The sequence below is a fragment of the Pteropus medius genome, unplaced genomic scaffold (assembly GCF_902729225.1).
Source record: "Pteropus medius unplaced genomic scaffold, Ma_sr-lr_union100, whole genome shotgun sequence".
Taxonomy (NCBI): domain Eukaryota; kingdom Metazoa; phylum Chordata; class Mammalia; order Chiroptera; family Pteropodidae; genus Pteropus; species Pteropus medius.
In genome coordinates, this window is record NW_024342471.1 from 8502727 (window position 1) to 8527395 (window position 24669).

Consider the following 24669-nt stretch of genomic DNA (forward strand, 5'->3'; position numbering starts at 1 on the left):
TACAAACCAAGGAATCACAGAATCAGAAATGTAGTTTTATTTAAGGCAGAGGCAGGGAAAGACTATGCCCTTCCACCCTCCTCAGTCCTATCCCAAGTCAAACACTGGGACCTGCTGAAAAGGCTGATGACAAACTGACAGGAGGATGGCAGGGTTAGGAACCCTGACCTCAGATCAGGTTCCTTTCAGCTGTACCCATACTCCAAGGATTTAGGGGCATCCAGACTTCACCTAAGGGAAACACAGCTTTTCTGGTCCTCAAATGGGAGGTACCCAGGATTCACCTTGTGAAGACCTTGTAGGTCTCTAAAAGAGAACAGCCCACCCAAGGTGAAGGCAGAGAACCCCTCTCAGGAGGACTAGGAGAGGAATGACAAGTATGAGGGATAGAAGGTTTCTTGAGTGAAGTCTGGGCGGGCCTACATGTGCCCTCACACAGGGTATGGGTTATCCAGGACTGCCACTCCTGCTGCCACACCACCATCTGCATGCTCGATGGCTTTGGTTCGAAGCAGATGTCCCACGTGCTTGTTCATCACAAGTGTCTTTCCCTGCCTATGGAAATGGGGGGCAAAAGATACACGACTCTCACCTGGACTCAGCCCCCAAACCCAGGACCTACCCTGGTCCCAGCTAGACAGCACTACATGGATGGCTGACTACACCCAAGAAAGTGCTAGGATTTTAGAATCAGGTTTGGGTTTGCATCCTAGCTCAGAAATCATTAGCTCTGTATCTTTGAGCAAGTTACTCAGGCTTTCTAAATATCAATTTCCTCAGTTTAAAATAGGGATAATACCTCTCACTTTGCAAGATGGTCACAAGGATTAAATAAACCAGGAAAAGCAATTAGCATGATGCTAGGCTCACGTCATGTTCTATAGTTGTATATTTCCTTCTCTACCTCTCTCAAGATGGCTGTAGTGGTGGGGAGAGGGAGACGAGTTGGGGGTGGCAGGCAGAGTGGTTGGGAGGGAAGAGTATAGAGAGGGAAGGCTCTGGTGGGCAGCATGGTAGGATCTGGTATTCCTACCTTGCTCTGACCTTGGAGTGAGTATTTTGCAGGAAGTGGTATGAGGGACCAGGAACTATTCCTTACAAATTCCCAAGTCTTTCTGATTCTCGGTGCTCAAATCCAAACCCAGGGGCCACTCGGCTTTTCAAAGCCACTGAGTATCCTCTATCTAGCCCATACCATCTTTACCCAGAATCTCCAGAGGCCTGGAGCTGGACCCAAGCTCTCTTCTTCCCTGGGGTCTCCTTCCAGTCCAGGGTTATTTTCTCAGCCATCTTGCTACTACTTGAAATTTCCTTCATAGTTGCAAATATACTTCTCACCCAGCCTTATTTTGATAGCCCTGTGAAGTCTTGGGTCCTTGGCTTCACTTACTAGATAAAAAAATGCAGCTAGGGATTGGCAGAGCTGGCACTGAAGCCCAGGATTCCTGCTCCCTTCCCAGTGTTTCTCTCCAAGCTTCCTTGGCTGGCCGTCTGGCAAGGAACAGCCCCTCCCGACTGGCTCACCTGACATAGACCCCGAAGATGCCCAGCTCTGAGATGCATTGGACCACCCGGACAGGACTTCTAGGCCGTAGCAGGCAATTTCCAAAAGGCTCAGGCTCAATCTTCTCCATGAGGATGTAGGAGGCCCTCTCCTCGCTGTCCTTCAGTTGCTCCAAGGCTTGTACCATTTCTTCCCCATATAGGTTGTTACCTGCAATTCCACTGGCCAGTCACCCTAGACCCTCTGCCCACCTTCTCCACCCTGTGCCCCCACTTCTGGGGCCATGTGGGTAAGTCGCCAGCCTCAGTTCCTGACTCCAGCTCAGTGAAGCCAGGACAGGCCTGGCTGCTAAGGAGGGAATGTCACCTTAATAGAAGAGCCCTGACTCACACAAATGAACACACCTTCCACCACACCATCCTGCCCTGGTTCTCCTCCTCCCTGTCTATAGCCGTTCCTTCTCAGCCTCTCTGACTAGCTCCTGTCCCTCCTAAATGTTATTACCAAGGAATTGTTCTTCCACTCTTGTTCTCTCCGCTATGCACAAACTTTTTTTTTTTTTTTTAGGCACAGCAACCCTTGGTTGACCTCACAGATTGCAAGGACCTTGTCGGTTTACAATCCCTTATTTTTTATTTTTTACGCCTACAGCACCTGGTCTTCCTAGGTGGTCTCCCATCCAAGTACTAACCAGGCCCGACCCTGCTTAGCTTCCGAGATCAGACAGGATCGGGCTTGTTCAGGGTGGCATGGCCGTAGACTATGCACAAACTTTTTTCATCTATATCCTATAACTTTCATCTATATCCCATAAGCTCCGTCTATATCTTATAACTTGTTAACACCCAAATCTTTAATTCAAGCTCCCTGCTCTAGACTTCACATAGATATTTCATGGGCTCCCAAAAAACTCAACATGTACAAACATAATTTATTACTTCTGTCAGAACCTGCCCCTACTGGACCTATTAGGCAAAAGGCATCCCTGAGTCATATTTAACTCCTCCCTCTCCATCGCCTCACCCACTCAGACATATCTCTTCAGTCTATACTCCACACTATCATAGCCCTAGCCCAGGCCACTACATTGCTCTTCTGGACAACATACTAGCCTCCTCTATGGCCTTTCTGCTACTAATGTCTCCCCTCACTCCAGGACATGCTTTACCATGGCTGGAATGTGGATCCTGGATCAATTGTGTGTCCCTTCTCTTCTTAAAACTCTCTAATGATGTTCTACCCTTAGGATAAAATCCAGTTCCCTACAGACATTCAATATCCTTTATAATCAGGTCCTAAACCATCTTTTTCAGCTCAGATCCCTGCCTCCTCCCATCTCCCACACAATTCCAGCCTCATCAGTAACTCATGAATCTCCAAACATATCACACTCTCATGGACCAGTGCCTTTGCTTAAGGTTCTCCTTCTGAACGGAATGCTCTTCCTCCTTTTCCACCTGGGAAACTCCTACCTATCTCTTAAGAAAAGGATAAAAAAAAACATCTCTTCTGGGTCTATGAGGCAGAAATGATCCCTGCCCTCACAGAGTTCAAACTAGGCAGGAAAACATCTAACATCCTGATATATCCCCATCTCACTTCCCCACAATCCATCCACAGGCATCTCAGACTAAACTTGTCTAAACTCTCGAAGTGTGGATTAATCAGATTACCCTGTGCTCCAAAGCACTTGCTCAGAGTCTCCTGAGACACTGTCCAAGGTGAGGGTCTGTGTCAGGCCCTCTTTTATCTCCCAGAGCCTAGGACTATGACCATAACTAGTACCAGTCAGTCAGCACTGGTGACAGCCTGCTAGCCCCTTTTCACTGAGCAGCCCGGTAAATGTGATCTACCTACCTCCACCCTCTCTCTGGGGCTTTAGCACAAACCGGCTAGGAGCAGCAAGGGCCTCAGTGATGGCCTGGTCCCCTTCTTCACCCTGGCAGGAGGCAAGAAAGCAGTCACCAATAGTCTTATGCCAAAGAGGCAGGAGCTAAGATCCTGCTGGTTGTGCAGAGCAGCATCGGAGGAAGAGCAGAAGGGGAGAGAGCCATAGGCCCCTTCAGGCTGGATGCTACTATCTCAATATGACCCCTCTCCAAAAAACCCAGCAGCAGCAGCAATGAGAACAAGTTTTCTCTGGCAACAGTTAAGGAGTCTGCAGCAGGAGGCCTGGGAAGCGGGTACAGATATTCCCTAACTCTTGCTGTCTGCCTCAGCCACTTCCTCTGGTTACCATCCCCATCTCCACCTTTGCTGAGAGAGTTTATAGTGGATTCCAGCCCCACTCCTAAGGACTCTAGAGGTTCTCACAGAGCATCACTGACCCAAGTCCAGCCCAGTGCCAGCTCCAGCCTCCCCGACACATTGGGCTCTGGGTCCCTGCCACATAGGAGGCTTGTGGTGGGAGAAATGAACTGCGCACACACCATGTCCAGTGAGTAGAGACCAGCAAAGGTGGCACGGAGGCGGGCCACGGCCTCAGGCTGGCCAGGGAGCAACACCTCCAGCACGCCCACTCTGCTCAGCTCCTGCTGCACCTTCTTAGTTCCAGCCAGCTGGGTGGCAATGTCCGGGCACTTGACAGCACATGACCTCTCCAGCAGCAGGCGTGCTTCCCAGTTCTTCAGAGAGAAGAAAACAAAAGGCATTCTACTTTATTTCACTTTGGCTGGCCTTTACTGAGCATCCATCAGATACCAGGTATTGTGCTTTCTATCCTCACTTTCATTATCTACGAAATCACTGTGACACCCTCGTAAGGCAGGTGTGGCCCCTCCCAACCTGCAGGATTTTTTTCCCCCCGCAATCCGCAGGATTCTTGCCCTCAGGGACCTCACAGTCTAGCACAATGAAACATGGCTGTAATTAAAGGAGAAATTGACAAAAAGGGTAAGGATGTAGAAAAATTGATAAGGAGGTTTGAAAGGGGTGGGACACTTGCTTATGAGCTCAGCTTCCCACTGTACTCCAAATGAAATCCAAACTCTTTCCTTCTCAACCTCATTCAATGCCATCCCTCTAGCCACATAGGCCTGTCAGTCCACAAACACACAAATGTCATTCCTGGTTAAGGGCATTTGCATTTGCTGCTTTTCCCTTTGCCTGGAATTCTTTTGCATTTGGCTTTTCCAAATGATGGTTGGATCCTTCTCATCCTGAAGTCTTGCCTCAAAGTCATCTCTCAAATCACCCTATTTAATGTGGGTTTTCCTATAACTATCTTTTCACCTTTTGATTTCATTCAAAGAGTTTCCTCCAACTAGAAAAATTTTTTTTCTTGTTTTGTTTACTTCTGATGTCCATCTCCCTGACCAGAATGAGAGCTCCACAAGGACTGGACCCTTGTCATCTGTCTTGTTTCCTGTTGTATCCCCAGTGCCTAACACAGCGCCTGGCACTCTGTAGGTTCTCAATTAATATTTGTTATTGTTGTTTAATGAGGTAAAATCTGAGTGGACAGAATCTGACAGGTGAGACTCAATAGGGAAGAGGTACAGTAAGTCCTCACTTAATGTCATTTATAGATTCTTGGAAATTGCAACTTTAAGCAAAATGACATATAACAAAACCCATTTTACCATAGGTTAATTGATATAAACAAGAGTTAAGTTCCCGTGGCATATTTCTGGTTACAAAAATATTACCAGATCGCTTTTATTGGATTTCATTCACCAATGTTACCATAAAAAATTTTTAAAAAAATTAAAAAAAGAAAGAATAACTTGAGTCTCTTTGAGGATTCAGAAGGCTGAGATATTGTGGTAGGTACCTCAGAGCCATCTAGCTCATCATCAATTATCACCACACACCAAACAACAACAACAACAAAAACACCCAAATCTCTAAATAAAGACCCAAGACACTTCTAATATTAAAAACTGAAATAAATGTGAGCTATATATCCACTTAAGAAAGATTAATAAAAATAAGTAAGATAACTATTTCTCAACATGTTCAGTCCAGTCCAAGGAGCTTATCCCGGCAGCTCAGGGTGCCAGGTGGGAACCAATCCTGGACAGGACACCCTTCTATCACAGGGCACACACACTCACTCACTCAGAGTGGGACAATTTAGACTTGCCAGTTCACCTAATGTGCACATCTTTGGGATGTAGGAGGAAACCAGATTACCAGGAGAAAACCCATGTGGACATGGGGAGAATTTGCATACTTCACAGAGACAGTGGCCCTAGCTGGGAATCAATACTTTTCTCATCATTATAATGAAATGACGTTATTCAAGGATGTGCTATACTCAGATTAACAGAATAATATGAGAAAGGCCTACAGGTGGGTAATCACAAGATGAACGGTCTGGTGTATTAGGAGTTTAGTGTGTGAGAGGCAGGTAAACAGCAGAGGGTCACATCTCCTAGCTCTAGTCCCCATTCTCAGGCACTGAGGGGACAGTCTGTCCTTGACTCCAGACCACATCAAACTGCCTACAGTAGGACCAACGTTATGGTCTGAGGAACAACGCCCCCGCTCCCCAACCTACCCCTACTCATGCTATCCTTCCTTTGATACAATCATTCTACTTGAAGTACCTTTGACTGCTCTTCACCAATAACCCCAGGCACCTAAATACTAGGCTGGTATTCCAGGCAGTGTTACAGGTGCCCAGAACATCAAAGATAAACCCAGAGAAGCACCATTATTTTAGAAGCAGGGAAAGCAAAACTCAGAGATGATGTGGTGCTTGCTCAGGGTCACCTAGCAAGTCACTAAGCCTTGCAGACTTATCTCCATGTTCTAAACCTGGTCTGAGCTTCTCAGTTCCCTAAAGATGTCCTCCTTATGCACTAATTTCCTTCCTTATTAGCTCAACCTCTTTTCTCTTTTTAAAGTTTTCTTTAATTCCCCCAAACCCCCATCCTAGAACATGGATCCATTTTCCAAATGAACAGTTTCTCTTTTCCCTAGTCAGTGAGTTCCCATCATTGCTAACCACTTCTAGAGAAAAGGACCTTCTGTAGAGCTGCCACCTCTATAGAGCTGCTCCCTATACAGCTGCACCTTAGGGAGAATCCTATATTCAAAGAACAATATATCTAGAAGGAGCTCCCTTAGTTTTCTAGTGTAGTTCCCTCAGCTTACAGAAATTGAGCCCAGAAAGGGTCAGGAACCTACCCATGGGCACACAGAGGCAGAGCAAAGTCTTATGACCCTAGCTTACTACTCATGGTATTTCCTAACTTATTTCCTCCTTCACCTTCTCCCAACTGAAAGCAGGGATTCTCAGCCTCTCCATACAGTAGATTAGGGGCAGGAGGAGAATGATAATACTGAGAATGACATTGGACTGAGAGTCAGAAAGCCTGGAACTCCTTGTGAGACTTTGACAAACCCCTGCATCTCTTCGAACCTCAGTTTCTCCATCTGTATAACAGGGATAATTTTATGCCTCCCAGAGTGGTTGTAAGGATTACATCAAATAATGGATGTGGAAAGTAATTTTGAAACTACATGGTAGGATAGCAAGATAAGGTGATATCATTACTATCATTAACAAAAATGGGCAGGTGATGAAAACTTTCTGACGCAGATAAAAGTTGGCAGGAGGAAATGGTCAGTAGTGTGGTGCAACTGGTTTGTATCAGCTAGTGATAGCTGACCATATTCACCTCTTCCCAACTCTGTGTTTAGAGACGTTAAGTTGAGTAGCTTGAAACTGGCTATGATGGGGAGTATTTACACTAGAGAATCAGCAAATGCTTCAAATTGGGACTTTTCTTTTAGAAAGATGATTGTTAAACATTTATCAACATATCCCCAGAAACAGTATGAATGGCTGAAGCATCGTAGATTCCTGAGGATTGATTCTAGAAGAAAGTGTGTTTGTACAGAGTGAGAGGTAGCAAAAAGCTTACAGGATAATAGATTCCAGCAGCAAATTCCCTAAGGAAACACTGAAGCCAGAACTCAGGGAAAAACCCAGGTTGTTGTGACCCTGGAGTTGGGTCTCTGAGGAGTGATAATGGGTCCCAGGAGGCAAAGAATGGTCAAAGAGAAAATACTGACCTGTTGACTGTACTGACTTGGCACGTAGCCATCTCGGAAGTAAACCACAGCAATTTCCTGGCCATCTCTGGAATGTAGGATGGAGAAAGCTGCTGTGTTAAATTATAACTGACGTGTTTAGCGGTTTAATCTATTTCAAAGTACAATAAAATAAGTTTCGCTTCTTTCAAAGTCCACAGCGGTAGCCTGGACAGGGGTTCATTGGAACCAGTGAAAGTAGATACCCATGCCACCACTGCTTCTACTGAAAACATGAAGGTGTGCAGTAAAGAATGCTTTAGAATATTTCTGATCTAGTCATTCTAGGAAGGCCAGAGGGAAACAAAAAGACAACCAGAATTACATTAGGTACATTTTTAAAAATTTGGCTCAAAATTAATGAGCAGCAGAATCACATTGCCATATTTAGCAAAACATACTTGCATTTTACACTGTTTAAAGTAGCTGAAACTAGGCGGAGATTTTTTGGGGGGATGATGGTGGGAGATGCAAAATTATCAGTCTAATTAAGATACGGACTGTCTTTTGAATGTTTCCCTTTCTCTTTGATTTATTTGATATTTTCTGGTTTATCTTGAAAGTAAATTAATGACTGTTGTTATGCTAAAAGCACACCTTGAAAATAGTAAGTGGTATTGTGAAATTCCATGGAGGTTCTTAAGAATCACAAGTTTCAGGTCTAAATATGTATACTGCAAGCAATGCTATCCAAATATATGGTACTCAAGTCATCTGGTGTGAACCCTATGGGGAAGCACAGGGCCTGGCTTGGAGCACAAATCCAGGCCCTTTGAGGTCTTGCTTGAGCTCACACAGCAGGTCCCAGATCCAGCACAGAATGAGCCAGCTACTCCTCTTCTTCCCTGACTGCCCAGCTCAACTGCCCAGGCCTGACTTGACTAGCTACCCAGAGGGGAAAGAAAACTTTTGGGAGACCAGGGACATATGAAAACCAAGGTTATTTTAAGAAGGTCATTATCCAGAATGTCAGCAGCTCTGTCTCATACAACCCTTTAGAAACAGAACTGGGCTAGCCTTCTCCAAAATTTCCTGGAATGATGGGCTATTTCAGAGTTCATCCCTAAAATTCAGAGAGAAGGAAGCGAGCTATCACATCTCCCAGAAGAAAGGATTGTTTAGGGGAAGTGGGTGGCAGGATGAGTTTCCCAAACCAGCCCTCTATCGGATCCTTGGGGAATGCTCCCTGAACACTTACACAAACAGCTTTCGGTCTTGGGCCAGAGATCCCTTTTCAGAGACATCTTCAAACGTTCGCCGGATTACATGGATGTTCCTGAGAAAGATGGACAAGGGTCAGAGGGAGTAGATGCTCTGTTCTAAGTGGTTCTCCCAATCCTGGGGCCACACCTAGAGGTATCCCCTCCTTCACTTACCTGGTCAGTAACTCATTTTCTATGGCACGCTGGTCAAATATGTTCCTTTCCTTCTCTTGAGCAATCAGTAGTACCAGAGCACTGGGGAAAGAGCACAGGTGCCCCAAGGCAACTACAAAGCTTATCCTCCCTCTGTCCCACCCTCTTCCAGAGTGAGAATAATAACAGTTTCCTGAAAGAGCAGATGTCTTCTCAACTCAGGACTGTCTCAGGCATAGACACCTAAGGCCACAACACATGATTTCCTGAAAATAGGAAAAAACAAAGATGTCTCTGCCCCTTCTCTAGTAGTTAGACGAAATATTTCAATGATGTCAATTTTCTGTTTAAATTAAAATCTAGAGTTAAAATCATTTCAAAAACCCAAGAGGACTTTTTCTTAAAGCTTGACACAATGTTTCTAAAACCTTTCTGGAAGAACAAACAGGTGAGAGTAGTGAAGAATATTTTGTGAAGGACAATGCTGGGAGTTGGAAGCTAATAACCCTATTACTAGATAGTTAAGCATTAATAAAAGAGTTTGTAGTTCTTGCATGAAACATTAGACTAGCTCAGTGGAATCCTACAGAAACCTTATAGTGCCAAGTATAAATAAGGGGTTATCTCCTGGGATCTCTGGACATTTCTGTGATGTACACAGGGCTACATTTGACCCATAGTATTAACAGGATTACTGGGGCTTACCTGGCCTCTTCCTATCTGCTCATCTGCATGTTTCTTAAAGAAGTAGGAGCTTGAGGACTCAGGGAATGCCAGACAACTGTCTGTCTGGCTACCAACCAAGCTGTTTTCAGTTGTCAAAGGCAGGTCCAGGCCTCTACCACTCTCTTAGGGTCAATGCTCAGCAGCATCAAACTCCAATTTTGCTGTAGCTGTACTGCTCTGTGCCTGGGGCTTCTTGCTGAGACCCTTAGGTGGCCAGACTTTGGCTTAGGATTCTAAGTGTGGATTCCTGTACTTGGCCTCTTGTCTGTCTCTGCTTCTTCCTACCTCAGCAAACAATCTTGGACTACACTCCTGACTGCCTGACTCCTTTCCACTTAGCCAAAATACAGGTCCTAGTATGCCCCCTCTCCTGGCCTGAAAACTCTTGAGATCAAACATGGTATTAAGCTGAGTCTTGGCTTTGAGCTGGGTATCTGAGACACAAGCTAGAAATGGTGCTCTCGTAAACTATCTTGCTCCAAGAGAGCCCCGAGGGCCAATAGCCTTGCTCTTAACTTTGCAGCCTGATCTGCTCTGCTCGTGGGTAGGAAGGTGGCACCTGGCTCAGGCTGGCCCACCTCTAAGAAGAGGCAGAGGAGGGAGGCTGGAGGCTGTAAAAGTGGAATTATATGTCCTGGTTAATTAAGTTAGTCTGTCTCTGCCAAATAATCACAGGCAGACTCAGAAAACATATTCTACCTCCTCCTGCCTTGAGTTCTGAGCAGTCTGTTGCAAGCAGGACTAGGAAGGTTGTTGGCTAAGGAAGGAAAAGGGGCAATAACATGATGGTTGGGAGTGAGGACTCCTAAATCTCAGCCCTGGCTCTGTCAGTGACTTGTAGTGTCGCTTGTCCTTGGGCAAGTCAGTTTCTTTCCTTGGAACCCTGATTTCCCCCCATCTATGAAATAGATGGGTGTTAAAGATCATAGTTTCTCCAACATTTTATACCAAGAATCCCCTTTTCTTCTCTCATTCTAGCCACAGATACTATATGTTGAATTTGAGTAAATGTCTAAATTGAAATCATAATTCATTTTCCAGGCTTCCTTTAAAAAAATTCTTACAAAGTATGAGATAACTGATGAAAATTAATCTGCTCTACAAATGCTCGAGCCTCAGTTTTTCAGTCTATATTATGGGACCATTTCTCTTGGAGGCCGAACAGTGTGGTAGAAAAAACACAGGCATCAGAGGCAGATAGATATTAATTCTAAATTTACTAGCTGTGTGACTTCAGGCAAATTACTCAACCTCTCTGAAGCCCTTGGTTTGCTCTTCTGTAAAATAAAACTAGTACTTCTTAAATGATAGTTATTATTATCAATATTAAAAGTATTGACCCTTAAGTTTTTTAAAGCAATTTTCAAATCCATGATTTCATTTAATTCTCACTACCACCCTTTTGGTGTTATCGTTACCCTCCATTTACAAATGAAGAAATTGATGCTCAGAGAAAAGAACGGATATAGCGAGGGTCATGTGCTGGGTCCGCGGACGTGCCAGTTGACTCTCAAAATGAGGAAAACCAGTCCTTGCTCAGGCTCCCCACGTCTCCTACACACCAGTGCCCTAATTTGGGGCACATGAGTCTTTTCTCCCCATGGTATACCCTTTGTAGCATTTGTCTATCAGCAGTTTCCTAGCTGGCCCATCTCCTGGTTTCGCTCTTAAAATATGACCTAGCCAAGAGTTCTACTTGACAAAATATTCATCTGATGACTTCTAAATGCTCAGAGTCTGTTTCTTGAGTCTTAGTGAGGCTTAGCAAGCTCAGAGAGGCTCTCCTGGAGGTAATAAAGTGATCACGAATGCAGGTTCTGGAGGGAGGCAGACTCTGGGCTCTACCACCAACTTGCCACTTGACTTTGAACAATTCATGTCACTTTTCTGAACCTCAGTTTCCTCATCTGTAAAATAGGGGAGAGAAAGAGTATCTACCTGGGAGTGTTTGATATGAGGATTCAATGATTAATGCACTTAGCACAAAGTATGGTACCAGTAAAAGCTCATTAAGGGTTAACTATTAATGCCATATTAACATTGCAGTAACTGTAAGTACAGTGGCCCCTCACTTATCCAGAAGTCACTTACTTAGCATCTTCACACATCTGGAACACGTTTGAGAAATAGGAAGGAAGAAAAAAATGCCCATAAGCAGTTAAAAAACTCTGTAAAATCTCTATATCAAAGCTAATGCATTTATTCATCGAAGAGGCCCTCGTACTCATTAGACACAATCATAACAACCCAGATCATTTGCTTTCCTGAACCACAGCAAATCGGAAAGGTGGTATAGGGATGGGAGTAGAGAATTCCAAATTCAAGCACACTGACAGCAGTAAGAAGTAAGAGCTAATAGTAGGGAGACAGGCAGAAAAACTATGAAGAAAAATAATGAGAGCTTAGAGCCTAACAGCTGGGGCCATCAGTACAAGTAAATAGCCTCATATGCCTTTCTAACTCTACGCAGCACCTCTACATTACATCAAGATGCAATCACTGACAGTCATAATGAAGACCTCTAGCCAACAAGAAAAGATTAAATTAGAGTCAGTATCTCTTATTTAAGAAGGAAGCCCAAACTCCATCAAAATTATTTTGGCACTTAAAAGTGTTAAGCTTTTCTATCCCTACAAAAATTTGCTCATTCCCTAATGATGCCAGGCAAACAAGAAGTTGCTACACCCACGAATGCTGAATTTAAATCAGGATTCTGCTGCCACTTTGCTCTCCCTTACTTGGCTGAGCCGTAGAGCTCCCAGGCTTTGGCGATCCCCAGGGCCAGTCCCTTGCTGGGATTATTGGAGAGGATCTTGGCAGCTTCTTTGGTCTTACTCAGGACACTGAGAACATGTCTGTTGGAAGAGAGATGTCTGTTCAGTAATTCAATGAACCTGAAAGACCCCTCTGCCTATGACTCACAGACACTTATAAGGAACATCACTTTGAGAATCAGCTGAACATTAAAAAGCATTTTACCATCACATTCCTGTAGGATCTACCTCAAGCTAGACTATGCTGGGCTGCCCTACCCCTGGCCCCTGGTGTACATGCCTAGAGGAGGCCTGAGACCCTGTTTCCACTCCACACCAGCCTCCCAATAAGCTGGCACCTCTTTCCCTGAGCCCCAGGTGCTGTCTGGTATCCTGCTGCAGACCATCTGGATTTACAGCAACATGGAGCATCACTGCTGGATAGAAGTGGATGCTACTAGGGTCCAACCCTCAGATGGGAAGCCTCTGCATCCCTCCCTGCCTTGGATTCTGACCTCCTTTCAGGCCTTAAAACATATAAGCTCTTTCTTACCTCAGGACCCTTATAGATACTGTTCTCTCTGCCCAGAATACTAACTTGTACAATGAGCGAGTAGGACTAGATGAACTAAGGTCACTTCTTTCCCTGAAATACCAAGACCGAATTACAAGTGGAAACTGTGCTACAGGGAGGAAGCACATGACCCAGAGCCCAGGAAGGCACAGTCAAAGTTGGAGATCCCTGCCCCGACCTGTGACTATAGGCTCATTAGGCTGTCACCCCACTGGTGTGCCCAGGGCTGCCCAAGGGACCCACCGGTGCACAGCTGGGGTCCGGGAGGCCAGGCCCCCGAAGCTGGCAGAGATGGTGTTGATTTCAATCTGTTTCAGGGCTGGGGAGCCATCTGCGTTGCGCTGGAACATGTAGTCTGAACGATTCAGGCCTAGGAACACAGTCTGTGGGGAAAACTGAAGGCTGAGGACATTTGTCCAGGGGCGGACTCTGAGGGCCTAGCCACAGAGCAGACAAGAACCGTGAACACTACATAGAGATCAGAGGCACTGGCTAACACTCCCAAACACAGTGGAATCATTGCTTTGGTCATCCCAGGATTGGCCACTGATGTATAAATCCAGTGAGGACCAGCAAGAGGCAGACCGCCGTGCGCCCAGGGCCTGGGCCAAATTCTTCTGGTTAAAAAAATAAATAAATAAAAGAGAGGGAGAGAGAGAGAGGAGGGTTGGTAGGGGCCGGTCAAAGACTGGGGCAGAGCAGGGAACGGTTACCTGGGCAATGCCCTCTTTCAGGACTTGCTTGTGGATGTCAAAGAGACGAGCAGTAAAATCATCTCTTTTGATGGTGCTGGAAGAGGAAACAGAACAATTTCTAGGCTACATAGAACCTTAAAGGTCAAGGAGTTCCGCCCCTGTGCACTGACTCCTGAATCCCGTCTGGGTCTTCTGGCCCAAACCCGAACACCCACATCAACCCCTCAGAAAACAGGTGGTTTTGAACCCAGCTTTACAGCCAGATGACTTGGGTTCAAATCCCAGCTCTACCACTCACTACCAGGCAACTGCGGAGAATCATTTCACTGCTCTGTGTTTAAGTTTGCTCAACTGTAAAACGAAGAGGGAAATAATTATATCACAGAGTTGTGATGAAGGGTAAATGACATATTACATGTACAGAATTGAACATAGTGTCTGGTCCCAACAAGAACTCAATAATGGCATGTGATATAACCATTCTGTACTTGAATAGCTCTGATGGATGTGAGTTTTCTGACTCACCTAACATTAACTCTCCATAGTTTTCCCTATACTCTGGGACCTCCCAGGACGAGTCTTCTCTTCCTCTTCCATGGCAGCCCTCAGAGTTTAGAAGACAGCAGTGATACCCTGTGCCCCCAAAGTTTTCTGACTCAAGCCAAATATCCTACTTTTTTCTTCAACCAGTCATCATATGATATGATCTTCTCAGAGAAGCCTTCCCTGTCTGGGTCAGGTCCCCCTGTTTTCGCTCTCATAGCACCATGCGCCGCTCATTTAAAGCATGAATTGCAGCTGCAATTTTCCATTTTATTTGTGTGATGACTAGAGTTGTCTTTCCTATTGGACTACAAGCCTCATGAGAGTAGAGACCATGTCTGTGACGGCTCATTGTCATGGCCTAGGGTACTGCTGTGACATGTGGTAGGAGCCCATCTAGTATGGTTTTCTGGAGCCTCAGGGAGGGGCACCCACAGGTAACCAATGCCACATTTGTTGCCTTTAAGATTCAGGGCGGTCTTTGCATGCCTGCTCAAACCTGACTCACAGGCTCACCTTGTTACAAGGATCTCACTGAGCCCAAGTAGCTCAGGCCTGCCATGAAGTTCCTCTGCTTCCAAGCCACCTCTCTCCTTGGTGAGAAGAGTCCCTAGCTGGCTTCAGCTCCCAAGAAAGTTGAGACACATTTTCTTTCTTCTGAAGAGGTGCTCCCCTCAACCCCAGACTCTTGGGGGCTATTCTCACACATGTGCTCCTGAAGCTCTTCTCTCTTATAAGGTAGGGTTTGTGTGTATTTCAGAGGAGAGGGGAACAGGGTTTGTGGTTGCACAGACAGGCTGCAGGAAAGGTCTCCCATGTGATCATATTTTTAGGGTACAGGTCATAAATCAGGCTGCTCATATTTCCCACAATCCAGAATCAGAGGTACAAAAGCCAGGTCCATCTTGAGAAAGATGGTGTTGGTATGGTTTGTACTTTCATGACTCATTGAGTTTTTAGCTCCAAGTCAATGGTTTCCAAACTTCTTACCATTATGATCTTGTCATATTCACCCTCATACCAGTGTGTACATTTTTAAAAGATTTTGTCTCTAACAAAATAATTATTTTCTTTTGAAAAATTAATTATATTATATATATAATGCAATTATATATATATCTAGTCTCTATAGATACACATACATAAATATATATATTTATATATATTTAATTCTAATTTAATTCTAAAATAAAGAATGTAATTCTAAAGTAATTTCCCTTGCCCAAGGGCCTGAAAGGAAGAAAGATCAAGGAAGAAGAGACAGAGAGGGGTGGATGGGAAGAGTCACTTCAGGGGTTCTGTATCCTTATGTCCTGGGTGTTGCCCAGTCTGCACCCCATCCCACCCAGAGATGAGAGGCCCTGAGGTGACAAGAAAGGGTTTAGGAGAAGAATTGAGAAATCTGACTTCAAACCCAATAACCTCACTTGCCTTCTGTTTTATCTAAAACCAAGCTGACTTTCGCTAATTCCAAATGGAAATTTCAGTCTTCAAAGCATGAGGTCCTGGATCAGAGAATCACGAATGTCGGTGCTGGAAGGAATCTTAGATTTAGGCCAATCTCTCATTTTACAGATGAAGAAATTGAAACCCAAGAAAAAAAGGGACTTGCTTGAGGCCATATTTTTAAATAGGTGGGAGAGCCTGGATTAAAAGCCAGCTCTCCTGACTTCTACTACTTTTTGTTTCTCCTGGGTGGTACCTGTCCCCCACCCCCACCAAGTCAGTTGCCAAAGCAATACCTCATGGCTCCCCAGTCTTCCAGTCCCTTGATTCTACCAGTTTCTGGCCTCCCAATGTTGCGCCACCCAGTACCTGGAGAGCGTTTGCTCTAGAAAGGCAGCATTCTGGCTGACAGCATCCACCAGCAGGTTGAAGTCCATCTGTACGGCATAGGCCTGCTCCAGCAGGTCACTGGGGACCAGTGAGGGGAAGAGCGTGAATGGGGCATAGCACACCACCTGATCAAGGAGAGAGAGTGGGCAGGGGTAGAACACCTATGAATGGGTTATCTTCCTGTTAATGTAACCCCATGGAAAGTGTAGCCTACATTTATTGAAGACACATAAACTGCAGAATAGTGGTTATCTCTGGAAAGGCAAGGAGGAGAACAGGAAGGGTACAAAGGAACCTCTAGGCTCTGTAATATTTTATCTCTTTACACTAGAAAAAAAGAGCAAAAAGCAAAATGGCCCAAAACAAGAAAAAAACCCACAAAAAATTACTGCACACTTGCTGTGTGCAAGGCACTATTTTAAATACTTTGCATAGATTCATCATTTAACCCAATGAGGCAGATACTATTATTAAACTTAATAAATAGATAAGACACTGAGTCTCAGAGATGTTAAGTATCATGTCCAAAATTATATAAAGCTGTTAAGTGGCTCTGGGATTTGAGCCAGGATGGTTACTAAACACATATACATGTGCCTTCATCTTCTAGTTGGAGGAGAGAGTCTTGCTGGTAAGGCTGCAGCAGAAGTGAACTCTGGCCCCCAGAGGAGAAGCCGGGGGTGGTTCTCCACCCCCAATGTTTGAGATGGTGACTCAGGTTGCCGAGCCTAGAGTTCAGCTGCATTCTCAGTTCTCTGGACTTTGGCAGAGTCAGGAAACCCAAATACCATCCAGAACACTGTTCCTTGAAGGGGATAATGATGCATTCTGAGATTCCTAACAACAAATGAACTAGAACTTGGGTAAGAGATGATAACATGACCTGGTGACTTATTTATGAAGCATTCCTGAGTTTAAGCTCTGAGTTAATGTCGGTTTGCCATTATGGTAGTACGAGTTTATAGTGTTAGAACTTGGCATTTAAATATTTATTTTTAAGATATTATTTTGAATAGATAATACAAACACATGATATAAAATTCAAAAGAGACAAGATACATAGTGAAAAGTATGTCTCACCTCCACAGTGATCCCAGTGACCTAGTTTTTCTCACCAGAGGCAAATGGTATACTAGCGTCTTATATATCCTTTTAAACTAATGTATATGTATATATACATATTTTCTTTTTTTACATACACTGAAGCATATGATACATTGTTCTGTCCTTTGCTTTATAAATACTTCAGAGACATTCCATGTACATTCAAATAGAGCACTTTCATTCTTTTAATGGCTATATAGTATACCATTCTTTGGATATACCACAATTCATTGAATCGAGCCTTCTATTATGAACATTTAGGTGGTTTCCTTTTCTTCTCCCATTTCAATCAATGCTTCAATGAATTTATGTTCTAGGTATTTTGCATGCGAGAAGGTAAATTTCTAAAAGTGGAAATGTCAGGTAACTAGGGTAAATCCATTTAAAATTTTAGTAATTCCCAAATTGCCCTCCTCAGCATCTATTTTAAGACAAATCTGAGGACATGTATTTTTGAGTAAGGTTTTTTCATCTTGAAACCTTTATGAGTTAGTGTGAATTCCTACAGATTATGTAAGGGGTAATCTAATACTCTGAGTGCATGTGTGTTGACTACAGGGGTGTTACCTTGGCTTTAAATCTCAGAACTCTGCCTCTTCCAACAAGTCTCATTTGACCTGAAAAACTCCCCAAAAGTTTTTCTGCTGAGACTTTCCTCTGCCTCTGTCCCCCGGACTCTTTATACCCACTTGAATTTGAGATCAATAGTACACAGCTGTTCTCCGCTGTCCATAGGGTAAAGGCTGAAACATTGTCTTTTTACTTTTGATAGAAATACAGAATAATATTCTTATACTATATTTAAAAAAAAAAAAGTATAGCACATGCATAACAGTAAACACTCTGCTTCAAAGTCATCGAAAAAACAGTTATGGGAAGGAGTAAGAACTCCCATCTTATCTAAAGGGGGCAGTTGGAACTCTGTTCTAGCCAATTGTTGCCATGCAGAAGAGTGGGACAGAGTTGCCACTGATCCGATTTTTCAAGACAAGCTGGGGATCTAGAGTTTTTTTTTATTTCATGATCGAAAAAAAAATGTTGGTTCTGATTTTTAAAAGGCTCTGGTTAAAAAAAAAACCAAACAAACACCTGGGCTCAGGCGAGGACAGCGGCTAGCGGGCTTTGGCCAGCCAGTGCGCTCCCAGCGGCGGTGGAGCAGGGTGGGCCGAGGCCGGTTGCCATAGGTCGGGGAAAGATCGCAGGGAGGGCCGCTAGTGCTGGGCCCAGGAACTGAGAGCCCCAGGCCCCAGCACGGGAGCTTGCGCAGGACGCGGCAGAGGATAGGGAGGTTGGGTCGGTCCACCTGAAGGTCCAGACACGAGAAAACGGACCCAGGGCCCCGTGCAGACATTGCGCAAGGGCTGGCGCTGACCGCGGGCCAGGAGGACCCCTTGGCGCCCGCCTGGGGGGGTAAGCCACAGGGGCGACACTGCCCTTTCTTCCCCTTGGTTGCCAGATCCTACAGAGCTGTGCGATGCTTCTTAGGCGCTGCGCAGCTGCCGCAAAAGAACCCCGCCGCCGGCCCCTTGCAGCTTCCTCCAGACCTAGCTGTTCCACAAGTGGTCGCTAGCCGCCACCCAGGATACTGAGCGCTTGAGGTTCGGCTGGCCAGACTTAGATTGGCCCCGATTGTAACACCCACTGGGTTCAAGACTAGGAAGGAGGAGGGGAAAAAGAATGTACGATAATCCCTTAATAATCTTTATTTTGACATGCTGGGATATTTGGGGCTAAATACAAATATTAAAGTTAATTTCATGTGTTAAAAAAATCTGTTAATGTTTGCCTCTGGGGAGGTGAACAGTGGTTGGAGGAAGAGGACTTATTCTATACTGATTACCCATTTGGATTTTTGTACCCTGTTCAAGTATATTAAAAAATAATAATAATAACTCCCTAAACGCGTGCAGGAGCCAACTATTCAGTCTGCATGTGGCTAGTTTGTTCACACACCTTCCCGCCAGTATCCCAAGCCTCTCGGCTGTCTGATTTTGGTCTACCTTCTTTCCCACTCTGTCTACTATGTGCCCTGCATTCCGCTACAGCCTCTTTAACATTTTTTGCCTTTTCCTGCTTTGGGACTTCTGCTATGCTGTTCCTTTCTCCCATTTGTCTTTTAAGGTTCAAGTACTGCTAATGAATTGCTCCTTTTTCTAGGTGTCCTCTAAAGCAGGGATCCTCAAACCCTGGGCTACAGACTGGTACCCGTCCATGGCCTGTTAGAAACCGGGCCACACAGCAGGAGGTGAGTGGCTAGCAAGAGAGCAAAGCTTCATCTGCATTTGAAGTTGTTTTCCAGTGCTGGCATCACCACCTCAGATACACCTCAGATACACCTCAGATCATCGGACATTAGATTCTCATAGGAGCACCCATCCTTGGTGCCAAAAATGTTAGGGACCGCTGCTCTATAGTATCCTGGGAGAGGCAGTAAAGCATAGAAGTTCAGAGCATGGACTCAGGAGGCAAACTCCTTGGGTTTGAATTCTGGCTCTGCCAATTATATCACTATTTAAATGACCTCAAGCAAGTTACTTAACCTCTTTGGGCCTTGATTTCCTCATCTTTGTTGTGAGGATTCAATGAGTAATTCCACAGTGTTTAGAATAGTACCTGGCACATAGTGAATACTCAGTAAATGACAGCATTGTGCAGCAAGCTACCTATATTTTCTCATAGAACAGATTTTATTTAATTTTGTCTTGTGGTACATTCTCAAGCTAGACCATGAGCTCCAGAGGTCAAGGCCTCTGGCCAACCCACCTCTGTCTCCTATCTATCTAAAGGGGGCAGTCAGGACTCTGCTCTACCTAAGTGCTGCCATGCAGGAAAGTGGGCCAGGGCTGCCAGCTGATGTGATTTTTCGAGACAAGCTGGCATCTAGATTTTTTTAAATTTTATGATTTATTAAAAAAAAAAAAAGTTTGTTCTGAATACCTAGACTGGCCCAGCATAGAGGAAGCACCTGGTAAAGATTTGTAATGAAATTATACACACATGTGCACACACACACACACACATACCCTGTCTTTTTTTCTGCATTGGGACTCTCATTGAGGACTATGCCTTTTCTAGGCTCCAATAACTTCCAGAAGGACCAAGTGTTGGTCCTTCACACAATACCTGTTGATTAATGAAGAAATAAAATCTTGGAAGGAAAAATGCTACATCCGGGTTCACATAAGCAGTTCACAATTCTAAAATTCACAGATCAAGCAATTATATTCCTAAAGGCAGAGGCACAACTTCCACAGTATCAGCCTACCTTTGGTGACAGCCATTCTCATTCACTCAGGCCTCAGCAAATATTTATTGACTCTGGGGTCTCTACCAGGCCCCTAACTAGGTTCTGGGCACACAGAGACAAAAGAGAATGTGGCTTTATAAAAAATAGCTGATGGCAGCTCTTTAGCTACTAATCTGGATCGCCGTAAGTAAAATGTTAAGTTTTAAAAAAAGCAAAGCATAGAAGAGCTTGTCTAGCATATGTCTTTGTGTAAAAAGTAGGAAAAGGAATATTTAGATATTATTATGAATACACTATCTTAAAAAACAAACAAGAATAAATGTGTTATTTATAAAACACAAGTTACCTTCATGGGAGGAGACCTGCGTGGCTAAGGAATGTAGAATGGAGGATTAAATGTAAACTCTTACACGCTTTGAATTTTTGAGAATGAAAACATTTTACCTAGACACAAAATTAAAAGGTTTTGATTTTCTAAAGAATGAGAATTGTTAAAGATGTGGTTTGGATTCAGCAGTTCTACTTTCATGTAGCAACTGTAGAGAAACATACAGGTGCCCAAACAGGTATGTGGATATTCCCTGTAGTGCTATTTGTAGTTATAAAACATTGGAAATCACCTAAATAGCCATCAACAGGAGAAAGTTAAACTGTGATCCATCCACACCTGGGATACTGTACATCGGAATGAAGGTGACCCAAATGGAGGGAGTTGGAAAGAGTTCTAAGACAGATTGTTAAATGAAAAACAAATAAAAAGACATCACAGAATAATATGTATCACCCAACTTGTTTTTCAAAAAACTATATATTTCTTTATATATATATATTTATATATTTAAATATATATATTTATATTTACATATATATATATATAAATGCACAGAGGAAGACTCGGAATGATATACTACAAACCAATTACAGAGAAGGTAACGTGATTAGAGGGGGTCTTAAAAAGTAATAGCTCCCTGGGGAATGTGCTTCACATAAATATCCTCTAATTCTCTTACCTACTCCATGAGTTAGGTCCCATTATTATCCCTTTTAAATCTTTAAAGAAACTACAGCTAAGAGAGGTTAAGTAACTTACCTAAGTCATGTTTCAAATCTCAGACTTAAATTTGATTATTCTAACATGCTACTTTTTACATACTTATAGAGATCAATTTTAGTTATTAAAAAAAATAAAGCAAAGAGATGTGGTCTCTGACCCAAAGGAGTTGCCTCCAGCCCGGCAGGGGCCAGACAATGGGCAGTAGGACACAGAACAGTGTGGTTGGTCAGTGGTGGGGGGAGGGGCTGGGGCTTACGTCTGAGGAGCTGGGCTCCTGTGAGGTCCTTAGCAACACTCCCTCAGCCAGGGCCCGGTCCACAGCCTGCTGTGCCAGTTCCTCCAGCTGCTGCTCATTCTGCAAGAGGTTCCCCCAGCTGTTGGCCATCCCAACCTGCAACAGAAGGAGAGGGGAAGGCTTGGTGACCAATGGCCTGGGGCCCAGCAACCACTGAAACTGGCAGTGTGGTATGGGAGAGCAAAGATTGGCTGGCTCTTATCAACTTGTATGAGCACAAAGCAGAAAGCTGACAAAGCAATTCCATTGCTACTCTCTCTTTTGATTCCTAATACAACGATGGTATTATTCTCACAGTAAGGAAGTGGAGGCTCAGAGAGGTGAAATGACTTGCCCAAGTTAATGAATGATAAAACCTGGACTTGAACACAGGTCTTTGGACAACCTAGTTCAATACTTTTCATTAAGATAGAGGCACTAATGTCATATGTGATCAAGGCAAGGTCTTTCTCATCCCAAGCTGCAGATTCTCTACCTGTGAAACAGGAGGGGATGGGGTCGACCACTGATTTCTAATCCTGGCTGAATATTCTAAGGATCCTGGGAAAGAATACAGATTCCTGGGCCCCACTTGAGATTCTGATTCAAGAAGTCTGAGGGGAGGGAGAGGCTAAACTCTGTCTTTATAACAAGTTTTCCTGGGATGGGAACCACTGCAATAGATTATTAATTTCCCTTTTAGCTCCAACAACCCATGTTGGCAGATCTCAAATTAATTACATAAGGGTGGAGAAGCAGGAAGGAGCCTTTATGAAATACTATAAAATGCAGATAAGGTGGACTCCTCCCTAACCAGAAGCAAACTTACTGGCATTCCTTGTAGGGATATCTACCATCACAGCACCAAAAGACAGAAAATATTTTTGAGAAATCACATTAGCAGGACATAAATAACTGAAACCCAAGTGCCCAATGTAATGGCGTGGGCGGTGGGGCGGTGGGTGGGAGGTGGACGGTGGAATCCAACTCTCTAGTCAGAGACACACAGAGGTGAACCGGCTCACACCTTCATATTCATTCACTTTGCAGTAGGCTCTAGGAGTTTAAGATCTGGATAAAAATTTGGAAACACTGGTCATTAATTTTATTCTGCACTACTATCATTTGATTTTAGAAACAGAACATGGCCGCCCAGCTCAGTGTTCCCCAGGAATGGAGCTAGAAAGTGACAAGTAACTTCTACCACACTCAGCTCCATCCCCCTCTCCCCATGACAGGACTGGTGCTAGACTAATTATGAAAGTCTGCCAGTCAGCCTCAGCACAATGTTTTGAAAGAATGAGCATGTGATTTCAAGAGGGTCCTGACAACATCCCTATTGGGTGAGAGATAAAGGCAATCATAGAACAAAGCTCTAGAGTCAGTCAGATCTGGGTTTGATTCCATAATATTACTCCCTTTATAAATAAAGTCGCCATGTGGATTAAATGCGAAAAATCTGTGTGCAGGTCCTTCGCAGAGGTTTTGGGGGTTTTCTTGGCTATACTCACGCTACAGGTGGGAGATTTCTCAGAGGTCACACAGCAGACTGGTGGCAGGGCCAGGACTAGAACCTGTGACTCTGACATTAGAACAATGGAACCCTCCCATTGCCCCCATCTCTTCACAGCTCTGAGATTCCAACATCTCTGGCTGCTGTTGGGATTTTGTTTAGTCGGAAAACATGCACTAGCATCTATTGCCAGGCCCTTGACTAGGTACTGAAGACACAAAGATAAGACATAAAACTAATCACTACAAAAAGCACTAACTGGGCCCTTTGTTTTTTTCATTGTATAGTTTCAACCACTCTTGTGGCTCTGTTTTGCTGATGTCACTCAAATCTATACCTTTACATTAGTGCTTTCCTAACTTTCAAACTAGAATATCCAACTGCTTACTGGGAGTCTTCAGAGAACCAGAGTAGAATTTGTTATTGACTCCCCACAAATCTGCTCCTCCTCTAATGAACATCACGCTTTATATATACTTCTCTCCTATGACCCCATTCTCCCCAAATCCTGTGGATTCTATGTAAATATACAGTCCTTTGAATTCCTTGATTTCTCTCCATCTCTAGTTAGGAGCCTAGCTCTAACTACCATCATCTCTGGGGGCTAAATAGATTCAGTGACCAGGATACATCAGCCTCTCTTCATCTTCTAGGTCTTGGCACGTGCTGTTGTTCTCTCTTTGGAACATTCCTCACCACTCCTTACCAGCTTTTATGACTTAGTTTTAGAAGCCATCTCTGTTCTTCTCCACCCAGGTCTGCTACAGCCCATTACTTTGCCCTGCATTGTAAGAATAGCGTCTATCTTGATCACTTTTCTAGCTCCAGCGCCTACTTCTGTATTCAATGAATGTTAAATGAATGAATGACACTTGGGCCAGATCACCAAAAGCCTTAGAACGCCCACAAGAAAACGCAGCTCGACCTCATCCAGTGCCTGCGTGCGGCCCCGGGCAACAATACGGTGTCCTGCCCAGGCCTGCCCGACATTACAGGCTTTTTCACTCCCACTCTGGACAAAGTTTGGTCCTAATCGCGCCTTTTTTTTTTTTTTTAAACTCTGGCTCTGGTTTCACCCGCACCACTTTCCTAGCCCCATCTGAAATCAGGAGATCTGGGAAATCAGAGATCAACACGCACCAGCCCAACCCCCTCACTGGACACCAGTTTCCCCGTTCCTGTCAATGACTTTGATCTGCAATATCTCCGGGTCTCCAGGGTTCCAATCACAGTCTAGTCCCCTCCCTCACATCCTTCCTCCAGAGGAAACATGACCCTTGCCGGCCGCCGTTGCCGCTCCCCAACCTACTTGGTCGTGCTTCCGCCGCGCACCGTACTCAGACCCCTCGCGCCGTTACCCGAGATTCAGGGGGCGGGGACACCGTGCAATGCAATGCGCTTGCGCGGACCGCCCCGGCGGGGCCTAAAGAGCAAGGCGGGGGAGGAGGC

General features: G+C 44.4%; 1 protein-coding gene and 1 non-coding gene across 3 annotated transcripts; both read right to left on the reverse strand.

Moving 5' to 3' along the window:
- Positions 1-14: 14 nt before the first annotated feature.
- GSS (glutathione synthetase) lies at positions 15-24662 on the reverse strand. Of its 2 annotated transcripts, none has more exons than XM_039864160.1 (13): positions 24530-24662; positions 21690-21824; positions 16008-16153; positions 13668-13743; positions 13198-13337; positions 12366-12482; positions 8923-9003; positions 8745-8822; positions 7529-7595; positions 3934-4128; positions 3362-3443; positions 1525-1714; positions 15-555 (listed from the first exon to the last, which is right to left on the reverse strand). In XM_039864160.1, the coding sequence occupies exons 2-13, from the start codon at positions 21816-21818 to the stop codon at positions 432-434; spliced, it is 1425 nt and encodes a 474-aa protein (XP_039720094.1). In that variant the 5' UTR covers positions 21819-21824; positions 24530-24662; the 3' UTR covers positions 15-431. The 2 variants fall into 2 exon arrangements, with proteins under 2 accessions (XP_039720094.1, XP_039720093.1); XM_039864159.1 differs by having other exon boundaries at positions 13668-13767.
- Positions 2147-2265, reverse strand: LOC120604284 (5S ribosomal RNA). Its single transcript, XR_005653303.1, has one exon. It is a non-coding gene; the product is annotated as a 5S ribosomal RNA (ribosomal RNA).
- Positions 24663-24669: the final 7 nt, after the last annotated feature.